Here is a 16,152-nt window from a genome sequence, read left to right as displayed (position 1 = left end):
TGTAGATGGGATGTGCTGTGGTCGTGAGGTGTGCTTTTCATTTATTTCGAGAAATATTTTGCTTTCTAGAAAATCGTACAGCAGTACAACGAACTGGAGCCAGCGACAGACCACGCCCACAATGCGCCGCGAAGGCCACGCCCACTGCATTTCGTCAGCACTCGCCTCAGCCGGTCCGCCATTTTGTAGCAGTTTTGCGCTGTAGGAGAGTCGCGTTGTAGTTGTTGTGCTTCAGCGCCGCTGATTATCTTCACTCGAAGCCGACACAGTCGCTCTGTTCTCCCGCAGTGGTGGTGGTGTTGTTGTTGGGGGGGTTGTTCGCGCAGGGTAAAGCTGTAGCTCGTTTTGTTTTGTGAAAGTCTGGTTTGCGGATCAGTAATATTTTGAGGAGAAGTACAATATGCCAAGCCATCCGCTTCGCGTAGCGGTGGTGTGCTCGAGTAACCAGAACCGCAGCATGGAAGCACACAACATCCTCAGGTAACGACAAAAAGAGGGAAAAAACTCTCCTAAACCAAACTACACCCTCACCAGGATGGAAAGAGCGACACCGAGCACCACCGAGCGACCGGCCTTAAGTTCTACCCGGGCTTCTGGTCTCCTGGCCGGGTTTGACACGGCATTTCTCGAGCACGAGAAAAATCTCGAACCTGACAGGACAAAACACCTTTTGAGTAGAAAACTAAACAATAAGAACAACATCTACCCAGTGAATAAACTTAGAGAAGTTTTATTTGAGGGATAAAACCATCTGCTGTGTCAGAAACCGGAAGCAGATGGACTTTTCTGTAGGGTTGGGAGTCGATTAAAAAAAGGAACCGATTCAACAAATCGAAAATTAAGAATCGGTTCCGAGGCTTTAGGGGAAAAAAACGGATTTGGTTTTGTTAAAACCGGAGTGATTGTGTGTGAAAGGTAAAGTTTGGTGTGTGATAGATCCAGGTGTACAGCCCGCTTTCAGCAGTCCGGCAGTTTTCTACACAAGACGTCTTAGTTTGTGGAATCGACTCCATTCGGTTCTCGACTCCAGGAACCGAGCAGCTCTGGGTTAAATTAACTTTTTCTGGAATTTAGCTGAAAGTTCAGAACTTGAGCTGGACTGTAGAGACTGCTGCTGAACACACATGGAAACTTAGTGCAGGAATAATTACACTAAAAACTAGCTTTTATTTTATATATTTTATAAGAAACCCCACACATCTGGACACATTTAAAGTGCTAGTGTTGGAGTGTGCTCTTGCTTGTATGAGTAACATGTTGGTATAAGTGTTTAAACTCAAGCTGGTAGGTATTTATTCTATTTAATCCTGTAGGAAGATGAGCGCAGGTGAGTTGGGATTGAGTAGATGTTGGCTGGAGAGTGTGTTTTTTACTCCATGTGTGTCCTTTACTTGATTACGGTGTTTTTAACATTGTGTTTTCCAGCATTTCACACGTTCTCCATGTTTTTGCAGTAAGCGCGGTTTCGATGTTCGATCTTTTGGCACCGGAAGCCACGTGAAACTCCCCGGACCTGCTCCAGACAAGCCTAATGTGTACGACTTCAAAACCACTTACGAACAGATGTACAGCGATCTGGTCCGAAAGGACAAGGACCTGTATCCCCCGCGCACACACACACACACACACACACACACACACACTTCTAACAGTCCCCTTCTCCTTTTTCTGAATAATACACAAATAATAGTATGTCCTCCTGGTAACACATGTTGCTTTTGTCTGGAGATGGAGGAGGTTCGTATGGTTTTGTTTAGTTTTTTCCGTGAGGAACGATGATGGAGATGAGAGGACTGAGAGTGGAGAGATATGTGATGTATATATAGCTAATACACACTCACTTCTCATTCACACTCACATGATGTTATATTTAATCTACATGAGGTTTTGGCTTCACATTAAAGGTGTAGCAGGGCAGATCTTTGCAGGAAGCTTTAGATGCTGTAGAAAGCTGGGAGAGGAACCTGCTAAAATGCTCTACAGCTTTGGCTAGGGTTCGATAAGAACTGAGTATAAACTCAGCTTTCATCTTTACTGCTGTAGTCCTGATGTGCTGTAGAAGATACATAACTGAAATAAAACACTTGTGACAACACAACTGGTGGTACGAACGTGTCAGATCAGATACGACACCACACACCTGTACAGGTAGAACGTGCACAAAGTTCATCTGAAGCTAGCAATGTGAGGAACAATGGTCTTGTCTATATTCTTTATAGAATAGCGAGAGACTTCACGGGGGCAGCGCATGCAGAGTTGGGGTGGTGGTATAATCCAGTAGGTCCTTCTGCATGGTTCCAATTAACTTGTGCATCTCTACATTGTTATTAAAACCTGGTTTTGTCCAAAGTGGCTCCAGGAGAGTGGTCATAAATGAATATTGCTCTGAAAGAAATCCGAGGTTTTGTATTTATTTATTTACATGTTAATAATAAAACAGCTATTTACTGAGTCGAAACAACTGGAGAGAATTAGATCTGTTTAAAATACTGAAAACACTTATTCGCCACTAGGGGGCGCTAATCTGGTCCAATCCAGTCTATGCCTGAGGTCTGAATCAAGATGATTTTAGCAAAAACACCACTAATGCTGTTCGATGTAGACCTGATCCCAGGACAGGGTGGTCTTCCAACCGGCCATCATGATGTAATCTATCAGCTCAGACTAATACCAATAAAAATAGCATTTATTCACACTAGGATTTGTAAAATACATGTCAATTATTAATGATCTTTTTAAGAGATAAAGACAATGTCATTGAATATCTACTGAAATTGGTTTAAGTGTGTAATCGAGCTTGTTGATCTTTTTGCTGTACACATGACCCCTGGAGATGTCTGTGATTGATTAACACTGTCTCAGCTCAGTTAAAGACCAGCATTATTTATTAACTTCAGGTTGTTCTTTTTTTGAATGAAATGCACACTTCCCTGAGAACAGCCAATCATCATGGTTTTTTAAAGAAAACAGCTGAACGTTAGTGGATAAAATTAATTCAGAGGTTTAGTATGATAGAGAATTTTCACCCGGGTTTATTTTCCTGGATGATGATGATGAGGCACACAGATGAAGAAGGTTCAGGATATTTCAGGAGCAGCGACTCACTGCGCCGTCAGTGTTGATGTGTCATGTGACGATGAGGATGGTTGTGTTGGTGTTTGGCCTGTAGGGGGCGCACGGGCGCCACCGTTACAGCTGCACTGCAGCTCAGGAGCAGTCTGTGTGAAAGCTCAGGTGATGAGCTCTGTATCTTTGAACCTCACTGTTCACATCCAGGCAGTGTGTGTTCCAGCTCTGTACTGCAGGATACTGTAATGAGGACTGTTCTTCAGTTCAGTTCAGATTTATTCCTTCTGTTGCATCATTCTGCTTTTGCACCTTGATTCGTCTGTGTGTGTGTGTGTGTGTACGTGAGAAAGTTTTATCACACACTTGTTTCTTCCTTGACCCAGTTCGTTCTCAGATACACACAGAACGGCATCCTGCACATGCTGGAGCGAAACAAGCGCATCAAGACCAGGCCTGAACGCTTCCAGAACTGTAAGGACCAGTTTGATCTGGTGATCACCTGTGAGGAGAGGGTGTACGACCAGGTGCTGGAGGGTGAGACTCTCTCACTCACACACACACACACACGTGTACAGACTTTAGAGCTGAATAATAACGAGGCAGCAGCTTGTGACCTTTTATTCAGAGATATTTTGTTCCTTTAAAGTAATCTAAATGGGGAGGGGTCAAGCAGCATCTGACCAGAGGGGGCGGAGCTAATCTTACAGGAACAGGACATGGATCTTTATATCTTGGTCATAAAAAAAATCTGTTATTTGAAAAATAAACAATTTAACTCCGCCTACTGATCCACTGAAAAATTGGAGGAAACCAGAGCAGCTGTGGAGAAGCAGCAGTGACGCAATAGAAAATGTTTTCAGTGTGTTTTGGGAGTGTTTACAGAGATCTACTGTCAAATCTGTAGATCAGTTCAACCTGGAAATCAGATCCATAGGTTAACTGTGTGTGTGTGTGTGTGTGTGTTCCTACAGACCTAAACTCACGTGAACAGGAGACGTTCCAGCCAGTTCACGTTATCAACGTGGACATTCAGGACAACCACGAGGAGGCCACACTCGGCGCGTTTCTTATCTGCGAGCTGTGTCAGTGTGTGAGTGTAACACTGCCTTAGCTTAAACACACACACACAAACACACACACAGACTGCCATTGTAATTAGGGATGCACCAAATAAAAATTCTTTGGCCGAAAACCGAAAAAGGAGGAAAGCAAAGCCGAAAACCGAAAGAAATTATGGCAATTATTATTACCACTTTATTTATGTCTATGACTGTGTACTAAACTTACTAAAATCAAGGCATTTCAATTGCATACAATGATATTAAAGTTTCAAAGAATTAATCTTTACAAATGATGAAAATATTTATTTATAGCACATTGCAGCAATGCACAGGATAAAATAAATAAAAATTTAGTCTTAAATGCACTCATGTGTACATTAAATAATAATGTACAGGCCCTCTGGCCTGCTGAAAGATTGTACAATTAAATATGTTCTTTCATAAAAACAAAGTGCATTCAGAACAAGTGCAACTGCTTAAAGATACAATACAACACTATCACTGTTAAACTTCCTGCCTTTTCAAAAACGTCCCCCACAGACGGAGTGCGCGTGCTCGGAGGGGTTTTGCTTTTCTGTGCCGTGTTCCTCTGATATTCAGCATAGCGATCTGGATGTTTGGATTTCAGGTGATAAATTAAACCCGACGTGGAGAAAGTCTTTGCAGACGAAATTTCGGCATTACATGTTTTGCACATCGCTCTCCGTGTGTCTTTCTCAGATATACTGAAATACGTCCACACCGCAGACATGTTGTTTTAGACATGCACGTGCAGGGCGCGGTTTCTGTTTGCGTCATCACAACAAACTGTTTCGGCCGTGTTTTTTCGGTGATCAAAGTCTTTCAGCCGAAAACCGAAAATGCACTTTTGGGCCATTTTCGGCCGAAAATTTTCGGTGGCCGAATATTCGGTGCATCCCTACTTGTAATATTACATCTGTCACCTGCCTGTCACCACCTGGATTTAACTAAGCAAACAGAGTCTCCCATTGGATCATTACTGCATAGATGAACATTTCAGCAGGCAACAAGCTGCAACCCAAACTGATGCAGTGAGTGGCTTCTCATTTCTTAAACAACCATGTCGGAACACTCGTCCTGTGATCGTTGTTTCAGGAGGATTAAAAGAATGGCAAGTATCAATGTGAAGGGAACTTAAGGAATGAGTGGAGGGATAGAGAGGTGGAGGGATGGGGGAGTGGATGGGTGGATTTCATAATACAGGTACATAGCAAGGAAATGCAGTTTGGCACCTCCAGCTCCACCTCCTGTCTTTTACTCAATGCCACTGTCTCTAATCCATACAACATCTCAGGTCTCACCACAGTCCTATAAACTTTCCCTTTCACTCTCACAGATACTCTTCTATCACAAATCACTCCTGCTATCACTCTTCTCCACCCACTCCACCCTGCCTGCACTCTTTTCTTCACTTCTCTAACACACTCTCCATTACTCTACACTGTTGACCCCAGGTACCTGAACTCCTCCACCTTCTCCAGCTCTTCTCCCTGCAACCGCACCACTCCACTGCCCTCCCTCTCATTCACACACATGTACTCTGTCTTACTCCTACTGACTTTCATTCCCCTTCTCTCCAGCGCATACCTCCACCTCTCCAGGATCTTCTCCACCTGCTCCTCCCTCTCATTCACACACATGTACTCTGTCTTACTCCTACTGACTTTCATTCCTCTTCTCTCCAGCGTGTACCTCCACCTCTCCAGGATCTTCTCCACCTGCTCCCTACTCTCACCACAAATCACAATATCATCCACAAACATCATAGTCCACAGAGGCTCCTGTCTGACCTCGTCCTTCAACCTGTCCATCACCACTGCAAACAGGAAAGGGCTCAGAGCCGATCCTTGCTACAGTTCAACCTCCACCGTGAACCAGTCTGTCGTTCCTACTGCACACTTCACTGCCGTCACACTGTCCTCATACATGTCCTGCACCACCCTCACATACTTCTCTGACACACCTGACGTCCTCATACAAAACCACAACTCCTCTCTCCACCCTGTCGTAGGCTTTCTCTAAATCCACAAACACACAATGCAGCTCCTTCTGACCTTCTCTATACTTCTCCATCAACATTCTCAAAGCAAATAATGCATCTGTGGTGCTCTTCCTCGGCATGAAACCATACTGCTGCTCACAGATGGTCACCTCTTCTCTCAGCCTGGCTTCCACTACTCTTTCCCATAACTTCATGGTGTGACTGATCAACTTCATTCCCCTGTAGTTACTGCAGGTCTGCACATCTCCCTTCTTCTTAAAGATCAGTACCAGCACACTCCTTCTCCATTCCTCAGGCATCTTCTCCCCTTCCAAAATCCTGTTAAACAACCTAGTTAAAAACTCCACTGCATCTCTCCTAAACATCTCTTCTAAGCATGGCTTCTACCTGTATGTCATCTGGTCCAACCGACTTTCCACTCTTCATCCTCTTAATCGCTGCTCTCACTTCCTCCTTACTAATCCTATCTACATCCTGCTTCACCATCTCCACATCATCCAACCTTCTCTCTCATTTTATTAATTCATCAGCTGCTCAAAATCTTCCATCTTCTCAACACCCTCTCCTCACCAGTCAACACATTTCCCTCTCCATCCTTTATTGTGTAACCTGCAGCACATCCTTCTCAGCTCGGTTCCTCTGACTGGCCAATCACTACAAAGTGTTTATAGATACACATTAATAAGAGTAGTGCAGATGTTTGTGTAGAGAATGATTGGCACTTAACAGCTGTGTAACCTCCAGAAAACCACTGATCATATTCCAAGATGTCAGGATTCATTGGACACAGATTGTGAACCAGTGGTTCAGGGAGCGTGAGATGATTCTCACACATGGAGAAACACAGAGTCCAATCACAGCTAAACAAAGTTCAAGGAAATATTAGTGTGGGGCTTTGTTTTGGACGATAGAGTATAATATAGAATAAACCGTTACAGTGAAGAAGTGTGTGTTTGTAACATGCCATAACATCTCATCATACCCACCTTGATCCTGCCATGGAAATAACAGCTGATGCCGCCATGGCTTCAAGAAACAAAACTCATGCGCACTTGGGTTCTGCAGCAGAACAATGATCTGAAACACCAGCAGGTCCACCTCTAAATGGCTCAAAAATCACTCCAAATGAAGGTTCTCGAGTGGCGAGTCAAAGTCCAGACTTGGATCAGATTGAAATGCTGTGGCAGGACTTGAAACAGAAAAGTGGCTGAATTAGAAGAGTGGTCTGAAGTTCAGAACAGTGAAGTGGAACACACAAACTCTTGATTGGCACATCCAGTTACTTAGGGGGCCATTACTTTTTCCCACAGAGCTGGACAGCTTTTTCCCTTTCAGGAATGAACTCATTTAAAACCTGCACTTTCTATTTACTGTCATTCTGTTATTCAAGTTTGCTTGATGATCTGAATCATTTAAACAGGACAAATCTGTAAAAAAGAAACATCAGGAAGGGGGGATACAGCACTGAGAGAGAGAGAGAGAGAGAGAGAGAGAGAGAGAATCCCCAGTATCTTCACACGTGTTTGTGGAGGAGGAGGTTTTAGTTGTGTATGTTTAGTGATTTCTTATCGTCTTTCTGTCTCCCTGTCTCTCTCTCTCTCTCTCTCTCTCTCTCTCTCTCTCTCTCTCTCTCAGATTCAGCACACTGATGATATGGAGAATGAAATTGATGAGCTGCTACAGGAGTTTGAGGACAAAAGCAGCCGTCCGTTCCTCCACACAGTCTGCTTCTACTGACAACGTGCACCCCCCCCCCTCCACCCCCAATCAGCCACCCACCCACCGTTCTAAGGCCCAGCTGGACTGGTCACGCTGACATCATCACACTGACATCATCACACTGACATCATCACACTGACATCATCACGCTGACATCATTCTGATCTCAGAGCTGCAGCATGCACCACCTGTATTACCACATCTCTCCCAATCCACACACACACACACACACACACACACACACACACACACACACACACACACACACACACACACACACACACAATCACTTTCATTGATTTCTGATAATAGAGCATATGTTCCTATTTACACACACACACACACACTCTACAGGTATTCATTTCTCATTTTATTTCTCTGAATGATTTTTTTATGCTGAGTAATAACTATAATATTCAGGTTGTGTAGTTTGAAGATGATCTGCTGTGTGTGTGTGTGTGTGTGTGTGTGAGCATTGATGTTTTTACTTGAATACAGATGATGAAGATGATGATGATGATGCAGAAATTGAGTTTCAGATGTTCTTTCTTTGTGTTTATAATAAGTTAAGCGTTATGGAGATGCTTCAGGATGTTATTGAGTTTCATTTGTTTTTCTTTTGTGACTGTAAGCCTGTGTGATTGTGAGTCCAGAGTGCCTGAACATTTGTGTAAATAGTAGAGTTCAAAGAAAAACCCTGTAATAAACCTTCCAGTGAAATGCAGCTCTGTGTCTGTTTATAATGCTTTATAATGCTGATTATAACTCCTCATTTCCATTTCTTTATTTTCCTCTGTTTTCTGTTTTATTATTTTTTGACTTTGAGTATTGATTTATTTTTAATTTCACAAGATGTAATAATAGATTTGGATTAAATCTAAGGGGCTCTTCCAGGGTTCTAGCATGTTCTCCCAGAGGGATGAGTTTTAGACATGACGTTAAAGTTCTCCGGTTTTGAGGAACATTAAGATGTTTTGCTATGAGCCTAACCAGGTTCTTGTCCTGGTTTTCTTGAGAAGATTTGAAGTCTTGAGTTTTTCAGTGTTTTCTCTCCATCCTGATTCAGAATGTGTTAGATACATGATCTTCACCTCCATCCCAAACTTCTGACCTTTTCCTGGACCAAGATTTCTTAGAGTTTATACACTATATGACTAAAGGTTTGTGCACCTCTGACCATCTCATGCATGTGTTTTATTCCTGTGTATTAAAGCATGGGGGAGAGAGTAGTGCATTTAACCTGCTTTAGTTTACTTCATGGTGAGGATTTGAGGAACCACCTAGTTTATGGATGTGGAGACTCTTGGATGATTAGTGTGTAAGTGTGTTGGAAGAGTGTGTGAGCTGTAATCTGACCACACGCTTGGCCAGGACTGTGTGGAAAAGTACATGGTTCTCCTTTGCATCCGTGTCATGTGTCCTGTGCTCAGTGTTCCCAATTAAGCTAATGGGGTTTGCTGTCAGTCTTCTCACACACACACACACACACACACACACTGGTGCAAAGACATTTATTCAGTAAATTTATACCCAAGCTCAGCAGACTCTCCATCACCAAATCCAACCAGTTCCATCCATCACTGAGGGATTTGGGATTTTATTCTATGCGTGATGATGATGATGATGAAGGCGCTGCCCAGACTTTAAAGTGAATGACTGCGTGTGCATCCTGTTGGTCCAATCGCAGGAGGGGAGGAGGATGGATTCAGCCAACAGCAGCAGAATCATCTGCAGCCTCTAAAACCCTGTATAATGAATTAGGATTGAAATGGAGCCGCTCGTGTTCGCACGCGCTTCATCCGGATGTGATGTGATGTGATGCTTGATGTTTTTTTCCCTCTTGTATTCTGGTGAGATCATCAGCAGCACCACGTCGTTCGCACTGCAAAGCTCCTGCTGTTTCTCCTCATTTCGATCTCGTACTAATCTGTTGCCGAGCTGTGAGATCTTCTGGAGCTCACATGCATCACACCTGATCGCTGAACGGAAATTCGGTGGCCTTCAGGCACCGGTGAAGCCTCGCGAATTTGCTGGTGTGTGTGTGTGTGTGTGTGTGTGTGTGTGTTGCGGTGGGGAAGTTGTGCCTGATGGACTGTGATGGGAGACGATGATCTTTATGGCCGTTGGCGCTGCTTTGGTGATGGTAAGCAGATTCTTCTTAAGATCTTCTCAGTTTTAAATTAACGCTGTTCTTGGAGAACATCTGCATGGGTTCTTTTTATTTTTTGGGTTGTGAAGCAACAATGTGAGAAGTCAGATGTGTGCTTAGTGCAGGTGAAGCTATAACACGTTGGGGAACTGAAAGCAGGATGTTATGTAACTCTCTCATCCTGGTGTTTATCCGAGTTCTTCTCAGAATCAGACCAGACCAGGTGTTCACCAGGTGTTCACCATTCACTAATGTCTGAATGTCACGTGTCAGTTAAGTGTTTAATAAGACACGCTGAAGTGGGCAGCTTTTCTGCGCTGTGATCTTCAGATCCTACATTCAGCTTAAAGTCATGAAAACACGGACTCTCAGAAATGAGTTCTCAGGTTTCATCTCTAATACCCAGCAGAGGAACTTAACTAGACCAGAAAGTGCGATGATCTGCGTTACATTTCACGTGTTTCTCATTTAGGTTATTAATGAGAGTTTCTCCTGGGAGATTTTCTCCTGGGAGAGGTTCTGTCTCTTTGGTCCAGAATAGTTATTTTTTTAATGAACCTGGAGAAATTCTCACCCTGTACACGACCCTATTCATTACTATCAGATATTAGTGCACTAATGACGTCATCACGGTTACGTTATAACCGGTCTCGTGCTGCGTATTGTAGTGTATTATACAGTTTATGAATGAGAATAAAAGTCACGGTACACAATAACTCTCCGTCTGAACATTTATAACCACACTGATGCTCATTTTCCTGCTAAACGTGTAAGAAACATGTTTATGGTCATTAAAGTTTGAAAGTGAATGTAAATCATCATCATCGTCATCATCATCATCATCATCATCGTCATCATCATCATCATCTTCACTGTGTTTGTGTGTCCTGATTGTTCACTTAAAGCTGTTATGGGTTTGATTATTATTAAAAAAAACCCTGATTTAAAGTTTTACATTTTCTGTAAGTGAGGTTTGGATTTGTCTGTAAGACCTGATGGTAACTGTGGCTAATGTGTGATAAACCGTACACACAATAATTTTATATATATTTATATTTACTATGAACCTGTTTGTACTGTGTTTATTATATTATATTGATGATTAAAGTCATGGTTCTGATTTCAGGGTTAAAATAAATCAGTGATTATGATTATTGTAGCTTCACTGTGACACAATCCACTAACATTATTAAGTAATATTTTCTTTCTCTATGTCTGTAAAGCAGCAGGTGTGTGTGTTGCAGGTGTGTGTGTGTGTCAGGTGTGTGTCAGGTGTGTGTCAGGTGTGTTGCAGGTGTGTTGCAGGTGTGCACCCTGTAACTCCAGTCATTTACATTCTCACCTAAATGGGGGAAAAACACTTTTACATGTTTAACTCCTGAAAATGCAGTTATTTCCAATAAAGACATTTTTCTTTATTAATTCAAACCCATGAGTTCATAAAGACTCAAAAACATACAAACACAGCGCTATGAGATCGTTGTGAAGTGTTTAGTAAAGTTCATAATATGGATCTACTACATCACTGCTCATTTGTGCACATTACGGAGCTTAGTTTGTTTGTCACTGATGTCCCCGGTGTGTCCTCATTGTGTCCCCAGTGTGTCCGTCCCCAGTGTGTCCCCGATGTGTCCCCGGTGTGTCCCCAGTGTGTCTTCAGTGTGTCCCCGGTGTGTCCCCAGTGTGTCCCCAGTGTGTCCCTGGTGTGTCTGTCCCCAGTGTGTCCTCGGTGTGTCCTCAGTGTGTCTTCAGTGTGTCACCGGTGTGTCTTCAGTGTGTCCCCGGTGTGTCCCCAGTGTGTCCGTCCCCAGTGTGTCCTCGGTGTGTCCCTGGTGTGTCCCCAGTGTGTCTTCAGTGTGTCCCCGGTGTGTCTTCAGTGTGTCCCCAGTGTGTCCCCGGTGTGTCCCCAGTGTGTCCCCGGTGTGTCCTCGGTGTGTCCTCAGTGTGTCCGTCCCCAGTGTGTCTTCAGTGTGTCCCCGGTCTGTCCCCAGTGTGTCCGTCCCCAGTGTGTCCCCGGTGTGTCCCCAGTGTCTTCAGTGTCCCCGGTGTGTCCCCAGTGTGTCCCCAGTGTGTCCGTCCCCAGTGTGTCCTCGGTGTGTCCCTGGTGTGTCCCCAGTGTGTCCCCAGTGTGTCCCCGGTGTGTCCCCAGTGTGTCCCCGGTGTGTCCCCAGTGTGTTCCCGGTGTGTCCCCAGTGTGTCCGTCCCCAGTGTGTCTCCAGTGTGTCCCCGGTCTGTCCCCAGTGTGTCCGTCCCCAGTGTGTCCTCGGTGTGTCCCCAGTGTGTCCGTCCCCAGTGTGTCTTCAGTGTGTCCCCGGTCTGTCCCCAGTGTGTCCGTCCCCAGTGTGTCCTCGGTGTGTCCCCGGTGTGTCCCCAGTGTCTTCAGTGTCCCCGGTGTGTCCCCAGTGTGTCCCCGGTGTGTCCGTCCCCAGTGTGTCCTCTGTGTGTTTCCGGTGTGTCCCCAGTGTGTCCTCTGTGTGTCCGTCCCGGTGTGTCCTCGGTGTGTCCGTCCCCAGTGTGTCCCCAGTGTGTCTTCAGTGTGTCCCCGGTCTGTCCCCAGTGTGTCCTCGGTGTGTCCCCGGTGTGTCTTCAGTGTGTCTTCAGTGTGTCCCCGGTGTGTCCATCCCCAGTGTGTCCGTCCCCATTGTGTGTCCTCGGTGTGTCCCCGGTGTGTCCCCAGTGTGTCCTCAGTGTGTCCATCCCCGTTGTGTCCGTCCTAAGTGTGTCCTCGGTGTGACCGTCCCCAGTGTGTCCTCGGTGTGTCCGTCCCCAGTGTGTCCTCTGTGTGTTTCTGGTGTGTCCCCAGTGTGTCCTCGGTGTGTCCGTCCCCAGTGTGTCCCCAGTGTGTCTTCAGTGTGTCCCCGGTCTGTCCCCAGTGTGTCCTCGTGTGTCCGTCCCCAGTGTGTCCCCAGTGTGTCTGTCCCCAGTGTGTCCAGTGTGTCCCCGGTCTGTCCCCAGTGTGTCCCCAGTGTGTCTTCAGTGTGTCCGTCCCGTGTGTCCGTCCTCAGTGTGTCCGTCCCCAGTGTGTCCTCGGTGTGTCCTCGGTGTGTCCCCGGTGTGTCCCCAGTGTGTCCTTGGTGTGTCCTCAGTGTGTCCGCCCCCAGTGTGTCCCCGGTGTGTCCCCGGTGTGTCCGTCCCCAGTGTGTCCGTCCCCAGTGTGTCCTCGGTGTGTCCGTCCCCAGTGTGTCCGTCCCAGTGTGTCCTCAGTGTGTCCCCAGTGTGTCCCCAGTGTGTCCGTGTGTCCCCAGTGTGTCCCCAGTGTGTCTTCAGTGTGTCCCGGTGTGTCCGTCCCCAGTGTGTCCCCGTGTATCCCCATTGTGTCTTCAGTGTGTCTTCAGTGTGTCCCCGGTGTGTCCGTCCTCAGTGTGTCCGTCCCCAGTGTGTCCTCGGTGTGTCCTCGGTGTGTCCCGGTGTGTCCCCAGTGTGTCCTTGTGTGTCCTCAGTGTGTCCGTCCCCAGTTTGGCCCCGTGTGTCCCCGTGTGTCCGTCCCCAGTGTGTCCTCGGTATGTCCGTCCCAGTGTGTCCGTCCCCAGTGTGTCCTCGTGTGTCCGTCCCAGTGTGTCCGCCCCGTGTGTCCGCCCCAGTGTGTCCCCAGTGACACTGAAGACACACTGAAGACACACTGAAGACACACTGAAGACACACTGAAGACACACTGAAGACACACTGAAGACACACTGAAGACACACTGAAGACACACTGAAGACACACTGAAGACACACTGAAGACACACTGAAGACACACTGAAGACACACTGAAGACACACTGAAGACACACTGAAGACACACTGAAGACACACTGAAGACACACTGAAGACACACTGAAGACACACTGAAGACACACTGAAGACACACTGAAGACACACGTCCCCAGTGTGTCCGTCCCCAGTGTGTCCCCGGTGTGTCCGTCCCCAGTGTGTCCTCGGTGTGTCCCCGGTGTGTCCGTCCCCAGTGTGTCCGTCCCCAGTGTGTCCGTCCCCAGGGTGTCCCCGGTGTGTCCCCGGTGTGTCTTCGGTGTGTCCCCAGTGTGTCTTCGGTGTGTCCCCGGTGTGTCCCCAGTGTGTCTTTAGTGTGTCCCCAGTGTTTCCCCAGTGTGTCCCCAGTGTGTCCGTCCTTTGGTGTGTCCCCAGTGTGTCCCCAGTGTGTCTTCAGTGTGTCTTCAGTGTGTCCTTATGTTAGGTTGTTTGATAGAAAATGAAAACATGGATTTAAAACACGTTTGTTTGTAACATGGTCTTATAGCAGCCAGTGTCAGTGACGAGAACGTCTTCCTACAAATCATCTAATTCCTACAGTCTCATGTTCTGATATTAGGGGAAAAACCTGGATGAGACGTTACAGTTCCTCATGTTAGATTTGTGATGTCAGTTTGAGTTCAGACACTGCATCTTTAATCCTGTAAATAAAGAACACATTATGAAAATGAACAGATGTAGAAAACATGTCATTGGTTTAGATGGGTGCAGTAAGACAGATAGAATAATGCTAGCTCATCATTTTATCGTCTTTAGCTGCATTCCTCTGTTGTCAACAGTGTGCTGTTTTACATTGTGCACTTGTTTTGCAGGTGATAGCGCGTTGTGTGGACATGAACGCGCTGCTCAATCGCTTCCACAACTACATCCTTCCTCATGTGCGGGGTCCGGAGCGGGTGTGTCACTGCACCTGTGGCAGGTAAATAATGATATCTAGTCCTGTGTATGGCTAACTCCATCACCTTTACGTCATGTTTCCAAAAGGGGGTGCTCTAGTTCAAGTAGCTTTCGAAAGGATCGTTCATCACTAACGAACCCTCCTGTTGTCCTCCAATGAGCTGGTGGTGCACGTGAAGCAGGAATATGTGGGTGGTGGACAAATCAGCAGCAGTGCACTGTGGCTCGTTCCTGCAGTTCCACACTGCAGGACTGAGATCCAGGAGACACTGCCTGAGGTGTGTTGTGGCGTTTTCAGCAGCGAGAGAAGCTTCACTCCCACACGTGACACGTCTCTCTGCCAGCGGCCTAATCGCTGCCTGATGGGAAAACGCAGGAGTGTGTGGGAGTGTGTGAAGCTGTTCGTAAATATAATGTTCTGAAGACCTGCATGTTGTCTGAACTACAGGCCATGACATAGACATGGTTATTAATACACTGGTCCTCTCTCGCGTATTTACTCTCATATTTACTGCTGATAAATCCTGTAATGCGTGTTTACTGCAGTGCATTACTCAGTCAGAACATCTTATCAGGCCTTATTACTGCACCAGAACTCTTCATACAGAACATTATTAAGACAGCGGTTCAGTCCCAGTGATGTGAGCTTTACACTTTACACGTTTTCACGTTTTCATGTTTTGGGTGGTCAGATATGAAAAGTGCAGAACAAATTTCTAGTAGCTTTCAGTAATTTAGCAGACAAACAGCATCAGTCTATCGGTGTTTTGGTGTATCAGCAGTGTATTGGTGTATCTGTGTATCGCTGTATAAGTGTATCGCTGTATCAGTGTATCAGCAGTGTATCGCTGTATCAGTGTATCGGTGTATCAGCAGTGTTTTGGTGTATCAGCAGTGTATCGGTGTATCAATGTATCGCTGTATCTGTGTATCACTGTATCAGTGTATCGGTGGATCTGTGTATTGCTGTATTAGTGTATTGCTGTATCAGTGTATCGCTGTATCAGCAGTGTATCGCTGTATCAGTGTATCGGTGTATCAGCAGTGTATCGGTGTATCAATGTATCGCTGTATGTGTGTATCACTGTATCGGTGTATCGGTGTATCAGTCTATCGGTGAATCAGCAGTGTATCGGTGTATCAATGTATCGCTGCATCTGTGTATCCGTGTATCGGTGTATTAGTCTATCGGTGAATCAGCAGTGTATCGGTGTATCAATGTATCGCTGCATCTGTGTATCCGTGTATCGGTGTATTGGTGTATCGGTGTATCTGTGTATTGCTGTATCAGTGTATCGGTGTATCAGCAGTGTATCGCTGTATCAGTGTATCAGTGTATCAGCGTGTATCTGTGTATCGCTGTATCAGTGTATCGCTGTATCAGTGTATCGGTGTATCAGTGTATCAATGTATCAGTGTATCGCTGTATCAGTGTATCGCTGTATCAGCAGTGTATCGCTGTATCAGTGTATCGGTGTTTTAG

At 45.8% G+C, this 16,152-nt stretch overlaps 2 protein-coding genes across 2 annotated transcripts in view; both read left to right on the top strand.

Moving 5' to 3' along the window:
• The window catches only part of tmem240b (transmembrane protein 240b), a 38,453-nt gene that overhangs the window by 19,143 nt on the left and 3,158 nt on the right, over positions 1 to 16,152 (top strand). The window contains exons 2-3 of the mRNA XM_046875769.1: positions 9,939 to 10,015; positions 14,585 to 14,691. Coding sequence (XP_046731725.1) covers positions 9,980 to 10,015; positions 14,585 to 14,691 — 143 coding nt within the window. The 5' untranslated portion in view covers positions 9,939 to 9,979. The remainder of the gene's footprint in view (positions 1 to 9,938; positions 10,016 to 14,584; positions 14,692 to 16,152) is intronic.
• On the top strand, positions 174 to 8,596 carry ssu72 (SSU72 homolog, RNA polymerase II CTD phosphatase). The gene is made up of 5 exons (XM_046875768.1): positions 174 to 480; positions 1,455 to 1,598; positions 3,464 to 3,603; positions 4,041 to 4,159; positions 7,789 to 8,596. Exons 1-5 carry the CDS (start codon positions 401 to 403, stop codon positions 7,888 to 7,890), a joined length of 585 nt encoding a protein of 194 aa, XP_046731724.1. The 5' UTR covers positions 174 to 400; the 3' UTR covers positions 7,891 to 8,596.

Source organism: Silurus meridionalis, chromosome 19 (assembly GCF_014805685.1).
Source record: "Silurus meridionalis isolate SWU-2019-XX chromosome 19, ASM1480568v1, whole genome shotgun sequence".
Lineage (NCBI taxonomy): Eukaryota > Metazoa > Chordata > Actinopteri > Siluriformes > Siluridae > Silurus > Silurus meridionalis.
This window is presented reverse-complemented; position numbering and strand designations above follow the sequence as displayed.

Bases quoted from the DNA above. Each gene is read 5' to 3' on its own strand.
- ssu72 (XM_046875768.1), top strand. From the start codon at position 401: ATGCCAAGCCATCCGCTTCGCGTAGCGGTGGTGTGCTCGAGTAACCAG. The intron at 481-1,454 runs GTAACGACAAAA...ATGTTTTTGCAG, and splicing joins GAAGCACACAACATCCTCAG to TAAGCGCGGTTTCGATGTTC. The intron at 1,599-3,463 runs GTATCCCCCGCG...GTTCGTTCTCAG, and splicing joins GTCCGAAAGGACAAGGACCT to ATACACACAGAACGGCATCC.